The sequence below is a fragment of the Puccinia triticina genome, chromosome 11A, assembly GCF_026914185.1.
Source record: "Puccinia triticina chromosome 11A, complete sequence".
Taxonomy (NCBI): domain Eukaryota; kingdom Fungi; phylum Basidiomycota; class Pucciniomycetes; order Pucciniales; family Pucciniaceae; genus Puccinia; species Puccinia triticina.
Window position 1 is genome coordinate 3,771,626 of NC_070568.1, and position 23,559 is coordinate 3,795,184.

A 23,559-nucleotide genomic window follows, 5' to 3' on the forward strand; every position below is an offset into this window, starting at 1 on the left:
ACTTGATGACCAACCGGGCCATCAAGTGGAGTATTTATTCACTTGATGACCAACTGGGCTATTGAGTGGATAAGTCCATTCAATGACCCGGTTGGTCATTGAGCAAGTGAAGTGTTGTATCCACTCAATGACCAACTGGGCCATTGAGTGGATACATTGAGCTAGTGGAGTGTTGTATCCACTCGATGAGGTTGGGAGTTGCAAGGGGTGGGTCTGATTTAGCTGCCAATCTATTGGCATGTAGGAACTGTAATTTGTAATCTTTTCATATTTTGGATATATCGGTTTGCCAAACGCCATTGGCATTTTACCAATATAATTGTGAAATATGTTGCTGATTATATTGGTGCCAAACAGGGCCTAAGTAAACCCCCGATTTCTCCCCAAGTACCCGGTTCTTTGAAATACTTGCTTCTGACTCCCAATATCCATTGAAATCAAGAGGGATCTCCAACAGCTCATTCTTTGTTGCCCAGCAAAAAAATATGCCTATGTATAACTGAGTTGATTCCCAGTTGTGATTCAGTTGAAAGGTGATCTATGCAATGGTGAAAGACTTTTGCTACGGAGAGCATGGGGCAGCCCAAAGTGCGCACTTTTTTGGCCTGGCTACCCTGTTCTATTTTGCAGCTTTTTGGGGCTATGCTTGCGCTTTTTGGGCCAAGTGTGTAGCTTTTGTGTTTTTTAGCCACTATTTATAGCCATAAGATAGCCCAAAAGAGCTGCGCTAACACTAAAAAGGAACACACTGTGCTCTTTTATAGCGTTTTCAAAGCGCTCTTTGTACGCTTTTTTCCCGGAGGGGGTAGCTGTTATTTTGTACTTCATGGGGTATTGGGAAAAAAAACCACCTACAATTAGTGATATTCCTTTTCCGCCTGAATTTTGGTTTTATATGAGGCCCATCAATCAGAGTCTGACATGCAGAAAACTCACTGAGTATGGGGATGAATTTCCAAGCAAGTATGCATATGTATATATGAGGCAAGCTGCCTCCAGCTTCTAGTAGAACCCTGTAACACATTGAGGCTGCTAGGCAGCTACGCTTTTGTAGTGCACAAGCGCATGCAGGGCATTGAGGCTGCTGGGCAGCTACGCTTTTGTAGCGCAAAAGCGCATATAGCACATTGAGGCTGCTGCGCAGCTGCGCTTTTGTAGAGCAAAAGCGCATGTAGTGCACAAATGGTGGGAATAAAGTATTTTTGTGCTGCGCTATTTTGTAGCAAAATCACAGCTTTTTGTGCTGCGCTTGCGCTTTTTCACCGGGTAAAAAAGCGCCTGTGAGCTACATTTAGCCGTAGCGCAGCTTTTTATGGCTGCGCTACAGCTTTATGGGAGGAGCACGTAGAAGGTACCCGCTGCGCTACGCTAAAACAGGCGCTTTTTGTAGCGCAGCGTGGCCTTTCGCCATTGATCTATTTCTTCAGGCCAAAATCATTAGAAATTTGTGGATGGCTTGACATCTCCTTAGCATCAACGGTGAGTAGTTACTATACGCTACAATAACCGCCGTTATCTGTGTAGTGTAACACTTGCCGTTACTGCGCTCAGGCGTTAGCGCTACTAGTGACAAGCTATTTTAACCACGGGCCTGATTTTTTTGGTGTTACTTGCGTTACTAGTAGCAAAACGTGTTAACCGCTGGTTAACGAGATAAAGAGGGGCAAATGGCCCTCTCTGGCTAATAGATAGTCTGATATCTGCCCCTCTGTGCGGGAAGATATCGTAACAGATGTCAAAAATCGAACTTCTTGGGTGTGCAACATTGTAACGCACTTCCGTTACGGTTAACGGTAACAGTAACAAGCAAAAAATTGTTATGAAATCACTACGTTACCAATAACCATACCTTACCTACCCATTGTTGTTAGCAGCAGCACACTTCAACTCAAGTACACTGCGGGCCATTTTTAACATTCTGCTAGAAGAGTGTTGACAGCTTTATAATTTCACATAATTCATTGGGCTATAATTTGTAAGTCCCGATCTTCCTCACTGTTGTAAAAACATGCAAAAGATGACGTGGAAGGGTGGGCAGCAGGACATGCGACTCAGTAGGGCTTGGACAGCAGGATTTGGACAATTTCCTTGGCGGTGAGGGACTCCTGTCCGTGCTAGGCGGTGGCAGTCGGGTGAGGGGAAGGTGCTTTGAGAGCCCTCTGGTGGTGGTCCGGAGTGATGAGCGGAGGTGGATTGGTGATAGCTTTGGGGGTTGGTGGTTTTGAGATGTTCGCTGTGGTATTTGATCCTTGGCGGTGAGTTTTTTTTTTTGAAAAGAGGATGTGGAGTTTTCTTAAGAAAGAGATGGAATACTGATGCAGAACTAGATGATTATAACTGATGAAGGTGATCCGGAGTTTTTCAACTCTGATGACCTGATCAATAAACTCTTGTGATGGACCGTATTCTGTGGATCAGAATGCAATGCCTCTCCCATCATCCAAGTTTGGTGAACTTGGACTCTGGGAGGCAACCTGTCACATGTATTTCATCATATCCTCCGTGCGCTACACGCGCGCACAAACACAACAGATAAGAGAAGCGGGAAAAGAGAACACAACACAAAGAAATAAGCAAAACACAGAAAGATGAGACAGAAAGAGAAGAGCCAGAGAAAAGAAAGGAGAATATGAAAGAAGAGACAGAAACACTCAAGACAATAAGGGGACCACCAACAAAACAGAGAATAAACCCACAGCACATGCTGTGTTAGGACCAAGAAAAAAGGAAAGGAGTATAGAAAGAGGTGGAAGGAGAAGGAAGAGTCTTCAAGGAGGCGGAGTTTTTGAGAATGAGAAGAAATGGGGGAAATGAGGCATTCTTGAAGCCTTGAGGATCTTGAGGTCTTGGGGGGATGAGTGTTGATCTTGAGTCTTGCTGAGAATCCCTCTGATCTTGCGGGCGGCGGAGATGATGCTCCTGAATAGCTGACCACGAGACAGACCACCACAGCGGATAAGGTGCTCAGTTGGGCCAGCGTTGTGAATTCAGGCTCGCGGTGTGTAGGAGCAGCAGGAGGGGGAGGTCAGGCGGAGGGAGATGTGGGGACGGAGGGGTCGTGGATGGAGCTACCGACAACGGCCTTGATGCACAAGGACACGTGCCAGCGGGTCCAAATGGGCCTTGGAGATCTGGCGTCAACTACTCGGCCGAGGTTTCCGGCAGTGACTTGGGGGCCTTTGGGGGGGAGGGGGCGAACTCCTTAGGTATCACTGTGCCTGGATTATCTCCAAGACCTCGGAAACCTTGGAGGCCAACACCTGGGGATTGAACAAACACAGCTTGCGTTCCCAGGTCGGCAGGGCCATCAGCAGCTCAATCAGCTCCTCCATCTTCCCCGTTCTCCTTTCCTCCTAGCCGCCCAACCGCTCCTGCTCTGTCCGTACTGCTCCGGATGATATTATACTCAACGTCGTCGGGATTATGTATCCTAATATTCCCCCCGGAGAGGCTAGCCCACTCATCGTGAGTCGGGAGCCGCTCGCCGTCTGATTCATTTGTCTTTATTGGACTGTCAGAACAGCCGGTTCAACCCTCAGAGCATTCTCCTTCTATGGCGCGCCAGGTTGCTAAAATGATGATGAAAAAAAAAAAATGACAGCACACATAGCAGGAAAAAAAACGAAAATTGGCCGGACTGAGCAAGGTTTCTCACCGCTTGTGGCTGCTTGACAGTGGCTTTTCCACCTGGGAAGGGTGTTGGATGATCCAATGCTGTCTTCTCATCCGTTGTAGGGGGTTGATTGATGGCCGGGGATGACTCGGCGCCCTGTAGTTTGGCGAGGAGGGAGATCTGTTCATGAGGCGGCTGATGGTGATGATGATTAAGCTGTTTGGGATAATCGGTTGGCGGGTGGATATGGTGGAGATGAGTTAAGCCGGTCTTCTGTCCGTTACCTTCGTGAGTTCGAGTAGCAGGACAACGATCCGGTTAGCAGATTGGCTGAGGGCAACACCATCCATGGCTTCAAGCGCATTCAAGGTGGCCTCCTTGGTGGTGAAGCTGACAAAGCCAAACTGCTTGAAGACCCCTGTTGCCTTGTTCTTCGTCACCCACGCAGAGAGAATAGTGCCGAACTGTTTGAAGGCATGGAACAGGTTGCCGGACTCAATATCTAGGCTGAAGCCTTTGATGAACAGGTTGCATGGGTCAACCTGTTTCTGGACAGTGGTGGTTGGGTTACCGGACGGGTCTGGGCTAGGGACAGCAAAGTGCAGTGCTGCAATCTTTGGCAAGTATATGGTGGGTGTATGTAGGTGTTGGTGTGGCATTGGCAAGGATACGGTGGGTGAGGTGTTGGCAAGGATGCGCTGGGGGGTGCTGATGTTGCTGAGCTTGAATATTTGAGGAGGGAGGAGTGTGTCAATTTCCCCCCCAGGGGGTCTAGTTTTGTCCCACTCCCTCCCTGGAGGCCCCCTACATTGCTTGATTAGGCCCCTCCTCAACAGCTCTTTCACAGAGTCTTTCACAAACGGTCCTTTTTTGCTTGTTGCTTAGTCACAGCTGGAGGGTCATCCATAGGGCCTTTGGGTCTTTGGGGATGTTTTTAATGGCTGCCTGTATTGTCTGAATTGTGTGCTCTTCTGTTGTTTTCTTTCTGAATAAATCCAAAACACATTGAAACTTAGATCTAGGTTTCCACGATTGTGTGGATTTAAGGAACTTGGATAGAATGACTATTACTTTACTTTAGTACCAATGACATGTGACAAGTAGTTTACAAATAGCAAACAACAAATGACAGTTCCTTGTAAAAATGTCACCAGATAAATATAACAGTCATACTCCCAAGATTGGATGGAGTATGACATATTTCTAAAAGAACTCTTCTGGTCAATACCTTCACCGCTGCTACCAACCAAGAAGAACCTTCCTGGGGGAACCATAGGGTTATTTAAGGAGGGATTTTCTCCCCAATTTTGGGCTTCCTCCGCTGATTACACCTCCTTGAAAACCTGACCACCGTTGTACTTGCTTCTTCTTGATCCTTTTCATCAAGAACCCAACAGACCTCACTTTCAGGATCTTGCTGTATTAAGCCAGCTCCTATCATCTTGTTTTGCTATTGAGATCATTGTTGCACCAGGAACGAAATACATAAGTAAGTTGAATCCCTTCCCTGATCCGACTCGCTCTCCAACCCATATTCTATCTTCTGGGATTGCAACCACCCCTGCTCCGCAGGCCCCAGCTCTATTTTAGAGGGATCAAAACCACCCCCGCTCCGTCGTTCCCCTCTTTTTTGTTCTTTTATCTTTATTTCTTTGAAATAAAACCCTACCACCCGCTAGGTAGTATATCTATATATCTTCCATCAGCTGGTGTTGCCAGAAGGCAGCTGCTCTTAGCATCACCACGCCAGACAGCAAGTATATCCCCACATCATACTATGGGCAATGTTTGCCAAAAGCCAAAAATCTCCTCAAAATATGAAGTGTACACCACCAAAGCGTGAGTTGTTGGTCTGGAGGTGCCTTAAGGAACAATCCACCATTTCAACTGTGGTACAATCTGCCACTTTTATCTCATCCTAGATCAGAACTTGCAACTTGATAAGAGTCTGCCCAATGCCAACACTGGGTCGCTACGCTAACCATAGCGGTTAGCGTAGCGTAGCGCAGCACAAATGCACTATTTTTTAGCGTAGCGTTAGCGCAATTGCACGCATATGCGCTAACGCTACGCGCACGGGGTGCGCAGCTATTTTAGCTGATAGCGTAGCGTTAGCGCAGATGCGCGCAATTGCGCTAACGCTACACATGCAGGGCGCAAAAGAGCGCGCGCTACGCTGCGCTACAGCGCCTTTAGCGGGAAAAAAGGGATTTTTTTCCGCTAAAAGCGCTGTAGCGCAGCGCAGCGTAGCGTAGCGACTGTAGCGGCGCGCTAACGCTAACAAAGAATTGGCGCGCTGTTAGCGCCGCTGAAAATTAGCGCAGCGTAGCGGCGCTAACAGCGCGCTAACGCTATGCAAAATAGATGGGCGCTTTTTGCCGCTATGCTAACGTGTAGCGCTGAAATAGCGTAGCGTAGCGTAGCGACCCAGTGTTGCCAATGCTAACCTGGATATGAGCTCAATAACAGGTCCTTCAAGACCTTTGGGTACAATGTATGGTGCTCCATTGGAATCTTTGTGGCTCCCATTTGGCAACAAGATGGGTAAAGGGATGTTGGTGCTTGTTGGTTTGCAATTTTGCGCTCCTGGACCCAGTGTAAAGACTAACATCCTGAGCATGGATCTCCGCAGCAACCTAGCTGGTGTGGAATCTTGCCCCCAAATTCCTGCAAAAATATGAGTCTTGTTGTTTTGCAATGGCAGCTTCACGGCACCACAGCTGCCGCGAGTCATGGAGATTGATAATGAATACTGATCCGTTCTGCATAGTGGTACTAAGGGGTTTCAAAGTAGACCCGCGCATGCAGCTTGCAAGGCCAGGCAAGCCGGTGTTTGACTCAAATTTTGAATGTCAACTTGCAGTCTCCCTGCAAAACTGGGTTATGCAAAGCAACCTGCATGCACGCGCGGGTCTACTTTGAAACCCCCTACTAAACCTCCAGTACTTGTGTCAATGAGGGGATTAAGGCCCTGTATGGAATGGATATAAATATACATAGGTGATATAATCACCAATTAATTCAATAAAAAACACAAAATTCAACATAAAGCCTTCAAATTTACTTTGCAGGCAATTTACAGTGCTGGTTTCTTCCACTTTAAACTCAGAATCAACTTATCCAGCTATCTTCAGCACCATAATACCATTATATCACTTCATATTGATCAAAAGTGATATAATGGTATTATGGTGCTGAAGATGGCTGTATCAGTTGGATATGATTTCAAAGTTGAAAAGAACAGCACTTTGGGTTGCCTACAAACAATTTTTGGAAGATTTATGTTGAATTTTGTATTTTTTATTGAATTAATCAGTGATTATATCACCTATAATTATATCAGTGCCAAATGGGGCCTAAGCCACGGTTCTGGCTTAAAGCTGTTCTCTCTCCTCTAGGGGGTATAGGATAAATTTTTGAGTTTTCTCAGTCTACCCAAGTCTAGGGAAAAAATCAAGTTAACCTGTTGTAGCTTAATTCTGGGTAGAAGTGTAACAGCAGATCTAGAATCTGCTTGTGTGCTAATTGAGGAGGGTTTGTGCGGCAAGCACCGCCGGAAGGCATCTGTGCCTCACCTGGATTCTTTTCCTCTCCTTCTAAGAATGAATTCTTTGGCTGGGTGGGATGGTATCAAAAATTTATTCTCCCAATTATTTCTACTGCGAACTGGAGAATAAGGATTGTTTGAATAGCAAGAAAACTGGAAACTGTTTTGGGAGCGGTGTGTGTGGAAACTCTTATGCTCAAGGATATAGGTACACTCCTTTGGTCCTAGTTCGAGTATCTTCAATCTAAGTAAAGTTATTTATCAAGCAAACTCACGTAGCACTATTTAATGTTGTGTCTGGTCAAGTGTATTGGATGGACTGCAATTTAATGCCGTGGCTAGATGTGGTAGAGATCAACGAGGACCGGCGCAAGATCCTGGTGCCCCTCAAGCGGCACGCCTTGCCCCACTCAACACGCTAATTGTCGCGGGACCCGAAGAACCCCCAGTTCTACCTCTAACGATATGGCTTTCTGCCCCGCCTCTCGCCGCTCTACAAGCCCACGACCGACGAGAAGCTCCTCAACGGTCAACCTCCACACTCAGGGCCCGCCGCGGGGGGGCCACGGAGAGCAGAACGCACTCGCGGAATCCTCGGGGGCATGACGAGGTGCCCTTGTGATGGGGCTGATGATGCCCAGGAGGGGCATGTGGACCAAATGCCGCTGGTCCGACCTCGCGCGCCCGTTCACCGTGGGATCCACGTGGATTCGCGGTGGGCCCCACGTACTGGAGGGACTCCCCGGGTGTAGCTCAATTCATCCGGGGCACTGGTCGGTTTTTAGAAACTCGGAGCTGCATCCTCCCCGAGTCCCCTCAACAGATCTATCGGCAGCCTCCTCCACCGATCACTTGTTCACCAGCGATGGTGTCGCCTCCTGTATAGTCCTTTTACTCTTTTCCCCCATCTTACTTCCACCTCTTTCTCTCTTTCTTTCCTTCTTCTCTCGACTCTTTCTTAAACTTTTAAATTAAATAGATTGAACTCATTGTCGCAAACAGTTGTAGTCCCCTGGAACATCTCTCATTTTTTTTGCGCTAGCTTCTACCCTAGTGCTTGTACATCACACTGCACAATGTCAAATCAAACTGCACTCGAAAAAAATAAAACATAAAAACACGCGGGATTGAGGGCGCGCTTTGCGCCCGTTCGGCCGGGAGGCGAGGGCTAGTGTGAAACTCGTGGGACAGCGGTGTATGTATGTATGCCTGTAAATATGTATTTATTTATCTAAATACATATTCTCTAAAACTCTTTTAAGCCATGTTTCCATCTAAATTTATATGATCAGCTCTGCGCGTTCGGAACTTCGGATTACATCTGAATATGCATCTTGCATGTATCGGATTCCGACCACCGAAGACCAACGGTTGAGTATGCTCGCCGATATGATATGTCAATGGTTTACCCACGAGGTTTCAGTTAAGCATCATGAGGGGGGGATCCAAGAAAGGGAAATCCTGGTAGACGGTCACCAATGTCCATGTGGGAAACCGAGCGGTAAACTTCAACTGTAGGATCGGTTCCAGCTCATGTTCAATTCAATCAGCAATATTGGTAATGTCAACCAGGTGGGCACAGCGCGCGCTCGGCTGGTTCGGAGAATGTCTCGACTTGGGCTGTGTCCTTTTGCAGATTTTTCTTCGGCCCTGTCATGCTTTAACTTCGGTCTGGCTTTCTGGCTCGTCGCTGTGTGGTGAACCCATGGCCATAAGAACTGAGAACCTTCTTGCAATTTACGGGGGTTTTTCACCTGTTCCGCTTTCCGTACTTCAACAGTGATATACGCCCATAAGGCTTAATCCATCGTGATAACCATGCCCACCAACATCAACGACAGGCCTAGCCTGAAATCATGTAGTTCCCTTTCCCAGGCCCAGTTGGATTGCGCTCATGAGACCCCAGAATTACCGTTTGATACCTCATGTATGCCTGTTTCCTTCCGAAGTTGTATTTTAATGATGCTATTAAGTGATGAGTGACTGACCAGCTTAAACTGACATTATCCAAACAGGCGAGGAATCCCTTCTTTGTACAGAGCAAGCGAACTCGGTATCGGACTCTGGCTCGGACTCAGAATCCGACCGCGGGCTTGACTCACATTCGGAGTACGGCTCGCATTCAGATACAGCACCTACAGTCATCGATCATGGTGTTAACCATACCGTCGTTGATCTTGAAAACCAATGCTTGCAGTCGGGCGATATAGCTAATGAAGATAAGAAGGCTGATCAGCAAGCGTCTTCTACGCCTTGGAAGCATTTTGAGGACAGCCACCCATACGTTGCGCCCAAACTTAACCGGTGGACCACGCTTTTTACCTGGTTTACGCCTTACAGGCAGTTGTTCGTCTTGATATTCGGTATAAATCTGATCGGGGTAATTATGGTGCTATCGGGTCATTGGGGGTGGGGGAAGAATCACGCAACACCGTTAGTGGTAGGGAATATTCTGATAGCCATTGCCATACGCAGCGAATGGGTTCTTCGCTTTCTCTATTGGGTGGCTGTCAAAACGTTTCGTCCAAGCTTATATCCTCTATGGCTTCGAGTTAAAGTTGTTGGGATTCTTTATCACATTGGTGAGTATGCCCTTTCCAAGGCATTTCTATGAATCTTTTTTCTCGATAGAGGGCCAGATCGTCAAGCTAGGAAGTGGCCTAGCGAAACTCATGTCGCGGAAGAAATCATACTCCGTGCGGCACGTGCGTCAGCAGGTGGGAAAATGAGAATATCTTGAGAAAAAAAAATCGCAGACAGATGCTCATCCTGCGAACTTGGTCACATGTGGTTGAGCTCGAATAAATGCTGAATGAATGCTGACATGCTGGTTTTTTGTTTGGGATTAAATCAGGTGGAGTGCATAGCGGATGCGGGCTGTCTGCCTTGCTTTGGCTTGCTGTAGCTTCCAGCGATCAGTTCCAACACGCAAATCTGCACCCTACCAGTTCTTTAGTTGCCCTTGGCATCTGTCTGGCCTGCGTCACCCTCACCTGCTTGTCTGCTTTCCCTGTTGTTCGTGGACGTTTTCACAAGTACGTCGAAGTCATACCATCCGATGAGCGCTTACCAGTAAGCTGACATGAATTCTGTTGCATTTTGAAAGTTGGTTCGAAATTATCCATCGTTTCGTGGGCTGGTGAGAATTTTCATATATATTGATCGGCCATCCTTTCATCTACTCGAGGCATATTTTTGCATATTCTGACAATCAGACTTCTCTTCAGGATCGGAATCGTTTCCACTGTGTTCTATGTTGTCTTAGAATCCATGTGGGACGTAGGGGAACAGCGTTGGGACCCGAGAGCCTCCAAACTGATAATAAAACCCGAGCTATGGTTTTTGGTCACAATTCTGATAACGTAAGTACTTCTTACATTGGCCTTCACTTTAGGATAATCTGAAGATAAAAATTATTCTACGAGCAGGATTGGTTTCTCGTGGATCACAATTGCGAAAGTTCCTGTCACAGTTTATACGGTAAGCAGCATTCAAGCACATGGTAATGATTTTCGACGTAAGCTGAAAATACCACTCACACTGTTTGAAACAGAGTTCAGACAAAGCATCAGTCATAAGAGTCCCCGGGGGCTTGACTTCTGGATTGCATACACGGATATCAGTAGGTGGTTTGCGCGAATGGCACATATTTGGGTCGATCAGGTATGTGCATACACTCCTTGGAATTTGCGGGCTCCATGCTTCCGATTTCCTGATCCACCGTGATTCTCAAGCGAGGGAAAAAATGCCGAGTACCATTATATTGTAGCCGCCGTACAAGGAGAATTCACAAAAATGTTGAACGTCGACAAGCCGGTTACGCTATATACAAAACGATGGAAGGTTAGTTAAAGCGATTTATCAGGAAAAAAAACACTTTTCATGCATCCGTGAACAAACATCTCATCAGGTAAAATGTTGCTTTCCCAGCCGTGCGGTCTTCCCTACTTCTCTCGACTTTTCAAGCGTGGACTTGCCATGTGCACAGGCTCTGGGATCGGAGCAGTCGCTTCGACATGCATCCAACATGAATCTTGGTTCCTGATCTGGATTGGTCCCAATTTGGAAAAAACCTACGGCAAGGAAATCATGCAACTCATATGCGACCGAATCCCAGAGCACCGCCGGTTGATATGGGATACACGGGGACCATTGGGACGACCCGATGTTGTTCGGCTCCTACACAATACTCACCTATATTGGGAAGCTGAAGGTATGTTAATTAATCTCTGAAACATTCAAGACACTTCTGGAAATCTCATCCGTTCTACTTCTTGATTGATTCTACGAACAGTGACGTTGTTCGTCGGCAGTCCGGAAATGAACAACAATGTTCTCCAGAGCTGTCGGGCACTGAAAACACCGGTCTTTGTGAGTATTAACCAGATTTCATGAACTTTCTCAGGGAAGCCACAGACTCAACCAACTTGTGAAATTTGGATCATTGGCAGGGCTCTATCTGGGACGCATGAGGCTCATCAGGGCTCATCTCCCGCAAGTTGAAGAGCTTTCAAAACACCGATTTTGGTGAGATCACCAGACACCGATGGGTAACGTTGTGCCATCTTTCATTAGTGGAATTATCATCACTTTTAATTGGACAGTTTTAATGTGGTTAAATATGGACATTTTCACTTTTTCTTCTAACTCACATTCGGAGTCTCACCCCGTTCCTACAGTCTCCCACGCGCAGCACATTTCTTGACCAGAATCGACACACAATATGCATCACTTCCCTCTATCTTGTATTTATTATTCAATCCTGTAATTTGTTTCGGATATAGAGAAAATATGGACAGCAAATAGTAAAATTACGCATCGCGCTAAGCATGAGATTCTTCAATAGATGACAGATCAGTGATATGGAAAAAACAAAAAGCAAAAGAGCCAGTTTATCCACTTGAAGCTTTCAAACCAAAGTTTGAGTGGGTGGGTTAAGCTGCAAGGCTGCAAGGGCACACAGATACCTGCTGCGGGTGACAAATTATCATCTCTATGTAGCTGATGGTTGTCAAGCTTTTGGGCTGTTAAACCAATAAACACCGCTAACACTAAAATTACAGCTCATGAGCTGACTGCTAGAGAAAATTAGCTGTAATTTGCGCTAAACATGCACTTTTTTCTTAGACTTTTTTTAGCATCAATCGTAGCTGAGTATTTGATACAATGCAATATGAGTGTAGTGGCTACAAAAATCACTAAGCCCCGTTTGGCACCGATATAATTATAGGTGATATAATTGCGGATTAATTCAATAAAAAATACAAAATTCAACATAGAGCCTCCAAATTTATTTGTAGGCAACCTACAGTGCTGGTCTCTTCAAATTTGAAATCAGATTCAACTGATTCAGCCATCTTCAGCACCATAATACCATTATATCACTTTTGACCAATATGAAGCAATATAATGGTATTATGGTTGCTGAAGATGGCTGGATAAGTTGATTCTGGGTTCACAGTTGAAGAGACCAGCACTTTAGGTTGCCTAAAAAAAAAATTGGAGGCTTTATGTTGAAGTTTGTATTTTTTATTGAATTAACCGGTGATTATATTACCTATATTTATATTGGTGCCAAATGGGGCATTATAAAACTACAAAGCTAACTGTAGCGTAATGTGTGCAGCTTTGCTACCAGTGAATTAGTTGTTCCATGGCAGCAGGACTGACTTGGCAATATTCTTCCCTACTTCAGTATGTTGTGACATAGATGTCACAGGCATCTCCGTGACTTGCCGCAGCACGAACCATACTCCTCTTCCCGGGACAATCCCGGGCGGAGGAGAGTTCTCTACGGAATCTACAGAGTTTGTGTCTCATCGTCTCAATAGGTTATGAGCCCTCTTGATCTATAATCAAGGACTCAGACTCGAAACTCGACTGATACAACTCACAAATCGACGCTTCGACTCGTCGGTTATACCTTTTCGACCGGTAGCTCAGGATAGAGCGTAATCGTCCGTCATCGGGAAGGTCAGTGTTACTTTGCCGTAACACTGTGAGGTACTTCGGTATAAGCAGACTCCGCCATTCCCAATCTCTGTCTCTGAACGGTGTTGATCGAACTTACCTGAATAAGCTAAGCGGACTAGCCATCCTGCTTATTACGGTGGTGTGGCCCACCTACCGGTGCAGAAAAGGGACGTCTTGTGACGCACCGTTCTACTCCCTCTTTTTCCTCCATCTCTTATAACGTGGGTACTTCTCAGTGTTGCGGTGAGTAGCTCTGTCCTTTTTCCACACTTCGATTATCCTTTCCTGTCTACTTCTCCTTTTTTTTGCCCTCTCCCTCCGGCTCCGGCGAAATGTCTCGACGAGGTTCAATCCATTCCGATGGCGAAGTTTTTCTACCAGATGGCGGGGAGAGAATGGCCAACCTTTTTGATTTGATTGCTGGGAGTTCGACGGGAAACCGTACAGGAGACGAAACGATCCGACCACCAGCATCGGGGACTCGCCAGCAAACCGGTCCTGCTGCGACTGGCTCGGGCTCTCATCATTCGAGAGGACCAGCTCCGCACTAAACACAACCTCCGACCGGGCCGATACCTCCAGCAAACGATCTCACGCGGGCCCAGCAAGATTTCCTCGCGGCGAAGTTACAGCTCGAACAGGCGAAGCTAGTTAGTCAAACGGCTAAGCTGATCAATGACAAATGGAACGACGAAAAGCGCCTGGCTGCGAATGGGTCCAATCTGGCGAGGTGGTTGAACAAACTTAGCAAAATCGGTACCGCCCATATGTCGAATGGCGACTTCTTCTTCAAACCAATCGACAACATGACCTTTGAGAAGATCGCCAGAATAGTCGTCCTCGAGGGTGTCCATAGTTCCTTGGTACCCGATCTTCAACGTGTGAACTCCGCACTTGAAATGTTGTCTCTCCTGAAGAAGCGATTCTCGGTTGTTTCTTGTGCGGCACAGATGAATGTTTTCAACCGGTTCCTCAACTTCTCCGTGGACGACTGCGAGAGTACGGGTTTGACGTCGTCAATGAGGAATCTGTACACCGAATGGAACAACCTCAACGTCAGGATCCACTCGGATGCGTTCTTCGGTTTCGTTTTCCAACGGGCAGTCTTGAAATCCTCGGCACCTTTCAAGAAGGATTTCGAGCAGCGCATCAAAAACTCGATGCAGAATGATCAGTCCAAAAGTTTGCCGAAATTAGATTTTTTGGTGAACACCTACGATGTCTGCCGAAAACAACATGAAGACTCGACAGCCACCGAAGGAACCTTGGCAAATTCGTCGGCACCTTCGGTACTAATGGCGACGACTGATGGCGATGATTTCGACTTCGAAGCTTTCCTAGCTGATGTTCCGGAAGAAAACTGGCCGGATGCGCTAGATTTTTATGCGGCAACGGTGCATCAATGTTGGCAATGCGGGGCGGCGGATCATTATCTACGAGAATGTCCGCAGCGGGTGAAGTCGAATCAAATCAACAAACGTCTTCGCGGTCCGGGTGTGTCGCCTTTCCCACAACCAGCAACCAGAACCCAGGCGACTTTCGTCGGTTCTCTGTACACCCAACCCGCCAGTCCCTCAGCTCGACCTTCAGCGCACTCCAGACCCCCCCCCATGTCCAACCTTCAAGTTCAAGCAAAACGACTAGCCGACTACTATCGACCCCGGTACGCTGCGAACACCAATCAACAGCAAGCGTCAATGACCTCGACTTCAAATGCAACGACTTCAGCTGGGGGGGGGGGCGTCTGCACAACTCATGGAAATTGGTGAGATTCCAGATGATCTCGATCAGCTGGATTTCAAGAATATGGCGCTTGGGGACAATGTTGTAAGTAATCCTGCCATTTTCAATACTGGAGCATCTCACCACTTCACTGGGATGCGCCAGCTTCTTCATGATTTCAAACAACTCTCTAAGCCCTTGCCCCTGTCGGTAGCTACCGCCAGCAACCGATCCTTCATCACTGGTGTGGGAAGCCTCCATTTCCTCGAGCCATCCGGTCGATTGATCGTACTTCGTGGTGTACTCTACTGTGAGGATGCCAGATCTACACTGATCTCAATGGCTGCACTGCGGAAAGCTAATGCCTTTGTGTTCTATGACAATGACAAAGAGCAGTTTGATATTTTTTCGGCAAACTGCCAATTTGCTTTCAGCTGCGTATGGGAAGCGAAGCGCAACCGTTGGTATTTACCACACCACATGGTGAAGGATGATCGGCATTGCGAAGGGGCAGGGGATGATGTCTCTATCTTCTTATCTTCCTCTTCTGTCTCTGTTTCCACTTTACCTCCTCTTCTCGACACTTTATCTTCTCCTGTTCCTCAATCCTCTTCCTTTTCTCCTGTTTCTTCTATTTCTTCTTTCTCTCAATCAAACATCTCCGACGTTTCCAATTTTCATGTCTCTTCAAATATCCCTGCTGTCAACGTCCGTTTTCCTACGTGCGGAAATAAATCTGCTCGATCTCTTATGAAGACAACAGCTGTACCTGCGGAAGGATTATCTTTCAATGCAGCTAAGGCAAAGAACAGCGGGACCAACCTCTTCAAAGAGCCGGTACCAAAAATGATGGAGAAGACCCAAGAGTTGCCCTCCCTCACAAACAATGAAAAGCGGCTTTTACTGTACCATCGCATGTTTGGTCATGCTGGACTACGAGTGATTCGGAGACTAATCAAAGAGAAAGTGGGTTTAGGCCTACCCGAAGAGCTTCCGCCGGGTGCAATTCACTGCCCAACGTGTATGATCAACAAGTCCACTAAGCTGAACCCTCTGGGCAAAGGCGATCGAACTGCGAAAAAGATGGAGATATGGGCCGCTGATCTAGTAGGACCGTTTCAAGTCCCTGCGGTAGATGGAGGGAACTATATCCTCACCATGCGGGATGTGGCTACAGGCTACAATTTCGTCAAGGTGCTTAAAGCCAAATCGGAGGCAAACAACGCTATCATCGACACCATCAAGCGGCTCGAGAATGCGACGAATCTGTCTGTAAAGATCCTCCGCAGTGACAACGGGGGCGAATTCGCCAACAAGGCATTGGAGGAATTTCTTCTCAGTAAAGGAATAAACACTGAAAGAGCGCTCCCGTACCATCACTACCAAAACGGTATGATTGAGCGTTTCAATCAAACTATACAGGCCATGGCAAGGACGGTTCTATCCGACAGCTGTCTCCCTCAGAATTTCTGGAATTACGCGTTCTTGTGGGCAAGCCATATCCTCAATTGCATTCCCAATAATGCAAGTGGCAAAATCACTCCGTTTGAAGCACTATTTGGTACCAAGCCGCATTTCGACAGGTTCAGAGCTTTTGGATCCTTTGCTTATGTCCATATCCCACCCGAAAAACGGCAGAAACTGGACGCCAGGGCCTACAAGGGTCAGGTAATAGGACACTTAGACTCGAGCAAAGGATGGCTTTTTTGGCTACCTGATGAAAAGAAATTTCTCGCGTCAGCTATGGCACGTTTTGTTGATGATGACAAGACCCATTTCTTGGATGTTCCCGTAACTGGGGAAGTGTCCTCAGAACCTGCGAAAGAAGCGGCAAAGAAGATATCTTTAGACTACGTCATGAACTTGATTGAGTTGGGTGATTTCTCCAGGGAAATTGAATTCCACGACCAGGAGCTTATTGTGGACAAGATAATAGAGTTATGCCAATTTTACTCTATCTCCGTACCAGGGACTTTCAAGCAAGCTATGAAATCTCCAGAAAAGGACGCCTGGTCTAAAGCCATTGCTGTAGAACTCAGCAACCTAGAACAGATGAAGGTCTGGATTCTGGGTTTGCGGCCGAGTGACAAAAAAGTGTTAAATGGCCGGTGGGTTTTTGCAGTAAAACCTGATGTAGATGGGTCAGGGGTGCGTTTCAAAGCGCGTTTTGTAGCGAAGGGTTTCACTCAAGTTGCTGGGACTGATTTCCTGGAAACCTTTGCACCTACGGCCACTTTTGTAGCGCTGCGTTTGTTACTGACGGTAGCAGCAGCCTACAACTGGCCGGTGCACAGTTTCGATTTTGTTGCAGCGTATTTGAACTCTCCCATCGACAAGGAAGTTTGGATTGAGCCGCCGGAAGGGATGGTGGTCCCCCCTGGGCATGCCCTTTTGCTTAAAAAGGCGCTCTATGGTACGCGCCAAGCCGCGCGTTGCTGGTGGCTTCACCTGAAACAAACCCTGGACAACCTCGGATATGTGCCTTCTCAATATGATAATTCTTTATATATCTTGCGGCATCCAACTCTACATGGAGTGATCTGGCTTCATGTAGATGATGGTGTAGTAACCGCCTCTAGTGTGGAGCTTCTAAAGAAGCTAGAACAGGATCTGAGCGCAATTCTTAAGATAAATTGGAGTGATAAACTCAATTCAATTGTTGGTCTCAATGTCAAGCGAGACGGTCGAGGTTTCACGCTCTGTCAGAAGAACCTGGTGAAAGGTCTTCTAGACTCGGAATGGGATGGTGTATCAATCTTCAAGACACCTCTTCCGCCGGGTTACAATGGTGTGACTGACCCCGACGGCGATCCGTCTCAATCTGGAAAATATCTTTCCGTTATTGGGACGCTCAGCTATCTCGCCGTTGGGACGAGACCGGACATTTGTTTTGCTGTTAATTACCTGGCGCGTTTTGCGGCCAAACCTGGCACGGCTCACTGGAAAGGTTTGAAACATCTTATAGGGTACATCGCTGGGACAGCGGAAAAGGAGCTGTGTCTATTCCCGACGACCAACGATCAACCCCTCAAGACCTTTTGCGACGCATCCTGGGGGGGAGAATTTGGACGCTCGGCCTATGGTGTGTATATTTCCTTTTTGAATTGTCCGGTTCTGTGGGTCGCCAGAAGACAGGCAGCCGTTGCCTCGTCAACCTGCCATGCGGAATACATGGCTCTTGGCGTGGCTACGCGGCAGACACTTTGGGTAAGACATTTATTACGCGATGTCCTTCGCGTAGATTTTCTTGGACATCTACATTGTGACAACCAGTCTGCGATAAAGGTGTCTACTGATGATGCTTCTAACAAAAGGACAAGACATTCTGAAAGAGATTTTTACATAACTAACGAAGCTCTATTTCAAAAGAAAACAGTTTTGCACTGGGTAAGTACAAAAGATCAAATAGCAGATATATTCACGAAAAGCTTAGGTCCGGAACTTTTCACAAAATTGCGCGGCCTAGTTCTATGCGATGAATGATGTTTGGTGTTCAGCTTTTGTTATTCTTTCTTCCTTCCTTTCTCTAGATCTTTTGTCTTCTCCAATTTTTTTTCTTTCCTTTCTTCTTTCTCGTAGGCTTGTACGTATGTTAGCGTCTGCGGCGAGAGGGGGGGTGTTGTGACATAGATGTCACAGGCATCTCCGTGACTCGCCGCAGCACGAACCATACTCCTCTTCCCGGGACAATCCCGGGCGGAGGAGAGTTCTCTACGGAATCTACAGAGTTTGTGTCTCATCGTCTCAATACAGTATACATACATACATAATTCCTACATAGGAATTTAATGCCTCCGTGAGATGAAAGGTATCCAGATGCATTCATATCTTAAAAAACTTCTTTCTGGTGTAGAGTATCCCTTTCAAGCCTGCGGTCGAGGTGCTTCGGCTCTATGAAACCAGGAGAAAGCACAATTTATGTCAGCATGACGACGTTCTAAGAACCTTCAATCGTCTCGGCACAAGGAGCTTCGCACTATCCCAGAAATGTGGAACGTTGAGAAACTACCACCCCGGTGGCCATCGCGACGCCCTCCTGGGCCTACCAACGGGCGATAACGAGGAGTTCAAACGAAGCCTTGGGTCTCCGTTGATGCAGTGCCACACATCGTCTATGAACATGTAATCCCGACATTTACGTGTTTAAAAGCTCAATAAAACACCTTATATAAGTGGTAACCATACTGTGCTGAAAAAATTTAGCTCATACACTTACAATCATTTACTGTTAACATTGGTACAATCGTTTCATTCTTCAACCGCAGTTTCATTTGAAGGGTCTTAGGGATCGGGCATAAAAGGATCGATCTCACCATAATTTATGCCATAATTGGACTGACATTCTCTTCCATAGGGCATAAAAAATTATTACCTTTTCTGAGTGGTTGTCTCCTAGCCCTTGAACCAACGCTATTTTCTTCTATCGATTGCAAAGGTAGCATGGCGGGTAGTCCAAAGGAAGAACCAAGATCTTCATTGAACTCTTTCGCATTTAGCTCTCTTCCACCACACGAGCTAGATTGTGCTGATCATCCAGTCGATTCACCGGAAAGACCGAGTAGGCTTGTTTGTTCACTTGATATACAATTTATGACTTCCTAACCTTTAGATTGATAAATTATTCAGGCGAGCTATCGCAGCTTCGCGCAGATGTAGACCCTAATCACTCGAGCTCTGAGCTGGATTCAGACACCGATTACGACTCGGACTCAGATCCAATTCCAAGATCCGGCGGTTTTGGGAGTAAAAAAGCCGATCTTGAAAGCCACTCAACAGGATCGCACAACAGCCCTTCTGAGGATAAAAAGGTTCACGAAAGAACACCTTTCAGTAGTTGGAAGCATGAATTGGAGCAGAAAAGCACATACGTTGCACCTAAAATCACCTTGATGACCACGCTCCTTACTTGGTTTACGCCGTACAGGCAGTTATTCGTCTTGACCTTCGGTGTCAATTTCGCTGGCGTTGTAACAGTTCTATCAGGATATTGGCCATGGGCATTGAGGCACTTGACAGCCATGGTGGTGGGAAATGCCCTGTTAGCTATTGGTATACGCAGTGAATGGGTCCTTCGTTTTCTATATTGGTCCGCCGTCAAGACATTTCGTCCAAGGATGTTTCCCCTATGGGTTCGAGTCAAAGTAGTCGGTGTTGTTTATCACATTGGTAAGTAATTTATTTTTACAAATGTGGTTGCCTCCAAAAATTATCACTCGTTGTCTCTTGGTGGCATGTAAGTCCAACCCATTTCGCGGCGGAATAAAAGTATATGCCATGCACATTTGACTACTCGATCTAATTTGGAGGGACATATGCAGCATCTATTTGAATACTCCGCTAATTTTTCAGCGCATTGGAATTCAACTAAAATATTTGGAGAATTACTAATCTACTTATTTTTTTCATGGTGATAATTACAGGTGGTGTGCACAGCGGATGCGGTCTTTCTGCTCTGCTTTGGCTTAGTGTGGCTTCCAGCGTTTATTTCAAAAATACGTCTGTGCACAATGTTATCACATTGATTTCCTTGGGGATCTGCCAGGCTTGCTTGTATCTTACTTGCCTATCGGCTTTTCCATTCATACGAGGGCGACATCACAAGTAAGTTGTGATTAGGTATCACATCTAACGAACAGGCCTTCAAACTGATTTCATGAGGACCTGGTCGATTTCCCAAACAGTTTGTTTGAAATCATTCACCGTTTTGTGGGCTGGTGAGATATTCCGTTTTCCTTCATGCCCCTTGCGGCTGTTGTGGAAACTGTAGAGTCTTTCCGGATTTTGACAAGAAATGTGTGCTTCAGGATTGGAATTGTATCCACCATATTATTTGTCATTGTAGACTCCCTGTGGGACGTTGCGGAACAGCGCTGGAATTCAATGGCCTCTAGGCTAATCACAAAACCGGAGCTTTGGTTTTTAACAGCAATTGTTTTCTTGTAAGATTTCTGTTTCTAACTGTCTTTAAGATGAATCCGCTGAAAAACAGGCTTGCTTTGGTGATCAGAATCGTTTTTTCTTGGATCACAATTGCAAAAGTTCCGGTAACGGTTTTTACAGTAAGAGAATTCCAATTGTTGATTTATTTCTTGAAACTGAAAATGCTGCGCTTATTGAATAGAGCTCAGACAAAGCCTCTGTCATACGAGTGCCCGGTGGTTTGACGTCTGGATTGCACACACGGATCTCAATGGGTGGTTTGCGTGAATGGCATATATTTGGATCGATCAGGTACCTATTTCCGTATCTACTGAATTCTACGACTCTGAACTTGAAGGACTTTTGTTGAATTGCGGTTTACAACGCTTTTCCTTCCTTTAAGCGAGGGGAAACATGCCGACTGCCATTACATCGTAGCCGCTGTGCAAGGAGAATTCACAAAAATGCTGAACGTTGATAAGCCAGTGGCGCTATATACAAAGCGTTGGAAGGTTAGATAAATCAATCTCATGCGGAAAAACAACTCAACACCGCATTCAGAACCAGGCATTCAATTAGCTTTCTTTCCCAGCCATGCGGTCTTCCTTACTTCTCTAGACTTTTCAAACGTGGACTTGCCATTTGTACTGGCTCTGGGATCGGAGCGGTTGCCTCTACATGCTTACAACATGATTCTTGGTTCCTGATATGGATTGGTCCCAACTTGGAAACGACCTATGGAAAAGAGCTCATGGAACTAATCTATAACCGAATACCAGAGAACCGAAGATTAATATGGGATACCCGGGGGCCATTGGGTCGGCCGGATGTGGTACGGCTACTGAAAGATACTCATCAATATTGGAACGCTGAAGGTGTGTTCATTGCTCTACATCAATCACATTACAATTGTTTTCTCAGTTTGAACATTCCTTTGCATGGTATTTCAGTCACCTTGTTTGTTGGAAGTCCAGAGATGAATAACAACGTCCTTCAGAGCAGTCGAGCCCTTAACATACCAGCCTTCGTGAGTAGCATCCATTCTCTCTTCGAGGTTTTCATAGAAATCGCAGACTCAAGCAAGTTTTGATGCGCGGATTGATGATAGGGTTCTATTTGGGACGCGTGAGGCGGTTTGCTGAATTATTATCTGGTTTATGTCAAGGTTTGTGGTGTACTTTATATATTCATACTACACAATCAATTAATCACTTGTGTGTCTAAACAACAGGAGGAAAGTTACCCAGGCACTGCGGCCAACAATTCAAGTTAGGCATATCAATTCGAGTTTCTTGCAGGACAAGGGTATTCAAGTTATAATTTTCAGCCGGCGCATCTACATGCACATCATTAGACGACTTCCCATTGCTTCAGTGGCTTGATTGAGCTGTAGACTCCTATTTTTACCACAGCAGAATTGGAAGTTGTAGAGTTTTCATCTACTTTCAAGCATAACAGAACATCAATGTTTGATAATTTCTAAACCATCAATTTATTTTGGAATTTCAATCATAACAAACATACGGGTTTCCTTCGCGCACGGAGAAAAACTCGTTGTGCATCAGAATTTTTGTTGACTTGACGTTGCTTGATGTCAGGCCCCCCTCCGTGCGCGCCGGAGGCTGCCCCCAAAAATTACTCTGCACACGGGATCCCCTATGGCAATAATCACCAGCCGGTGACAAGTAGGCTGGCCATCTGGAGGAATCAGCCCTCTGGATGGCCGGGACAGAGCATTCATCAAGAGGAATCAACCCTCTCAATGTCCACTACAGAACAGTCATCAAGTGTACACAACCTTGACATGACCGGTACTGACAGGTCACGGAGAGGACAAAACCCTCTTGATCACCAGTTGAACTGTTCATTGCAAGGAATCAACATTCCTAATCACTGCTGTGTACCAGTCATTGGGAGGGTTGACTACTCCTGTGATTCAACCCTCCCAACAAATTTTCTGTACTGGTCATTGAGAGGGCTGTTTCCTTTCAATGACCGGTGTATAGAGGATTGCTCTTGAGTCTTGATGTCTGGTCTATTGCACACTGTCCCGTTATTGCCACAGGGGACCCTGCGTGCAGAGTGTTTTTTGAGGGCAGAAAGGAGGGGGGGAGGGGGGCTTGACATCAAGCAACATCAAGTCAACAGAAACTCCTGGGCACAACAAGTTTTCCTCTGTGTGCAAAGTAAACCCAAAAACATAAAAGATAGCAGAAAAATTCAAATTTGAACCAGGCAATTGAACTCAATCAGACGAGTAAACACCAAAGAATTTCTAGGTTTTGATTTTTTAGTAACACTAACATATCAGCAGGGGTCAAAAAAAAACCTCTTTGGAATGGGAATTGGAATTCAAAAGTTGACCAAGAAGTGAGTGGACTTGAATAAATTTGCCAGATTGAAAAGTGAGAATTGATTATTTTCAAACAAGGGAAAGAACCAGCTGTCTAGATAAGCCAGTCTGAAAATGAATCCAAGATTTGTGGGTTTCTTCATGTGGTCCAAGGTGGAAATATAGAAATGCAGAATGTTGAAATGGTGCAAAAAGAATATTGTATTAAGCTAGGTAGTCAGAGACTCAAATAGTTGAGTCTGTAATTGTGCCAAGTGTAATAAAGAAACAAGAAAATAATGGGGTGGTTTTGGTTTGAACGTGTGGAACTATCTTTGAGTTGTTGATGAGCAACATTGTTTGATGTTTTTGAGCTTTTGTGATTGAGCAGTTGCTGAAAATTCAGCACAACTTGAAAGCTTTATGAAATGTTGGTCATAAGCACCTGGCTCT

General features: G+C 46.0%; 3 protein-coding genes across 3 annotated transcripts; 1 reads left to right on the forward strand and 2 right to left on the reverse strand.

Moving 5' to 3' along the window:
* Window positions 1–3,025: 3,025 nt before the first annotated feature.
* On the reverse strand, window positions 3,026–3,332 carry PtA15_11A366 (uncharacterized protein; the record flags this gene model as incomplete). Its single annotated transcript, XM_053161266.1, has 2 exons — window positions 3,026–3,177; window positions 3,278–3,332. The coding sequence occupies 2 exons, from the start codon at window positions 3,330–3,332 to the stop codon at window positions 3,026–3,028; spliced, it is 207 nt and encodes a 68-aa protein (XP_053025230.1).
* Window positions 3,333–3,873: 541 nt separating this feature from the next.
* Window positions 3,874–4,272, reverse strand: PtA15_11A367 (uncharacterized protein; the record flags this gene model as incomplete). The annotated part of the gene is made up of 1 exon (XM_053161267.1): window positions 3,874–4,272. One exon carries the CDS (start codon window positions 4,270–4,272, stop codon window positions 3,874–3,876), a length of 399 nt encoding a protein of 132 aa, XP_053025231.1.
* Window positions 4,273–8,978: 4,706 nt separating this feature from the next.
* PtA15_11A368 (uncharacterized protein) lies at window positions 8,979–11,632 on the forward strand (the record flags this gene model as incomplete). The annotated part of the gene is made up of 11 exons (XM_053161268.1): window positions 8,979–9,087; window positions 9,176–9,742; window positions 10,015–10,195; window positions 10,267–10,299; window positions 10,388–10,522; window positions 10,589–10,640; window positions 10,714–10,823; window positions 10,895–11,003; window positions 11,091–11,373; window positions 11,455–11,531; window positions 11,612–11,632. 11 exons carry the CDS (start codon window positions 8,979–8,981, stop codon window positions 11,630–11,632), a joined length of 1,677 nt encoding a protein of 558 aa, XP_053025232.1.
* Window positions 11,633–23,559: the final 11,927 nt, after the last annotated feature.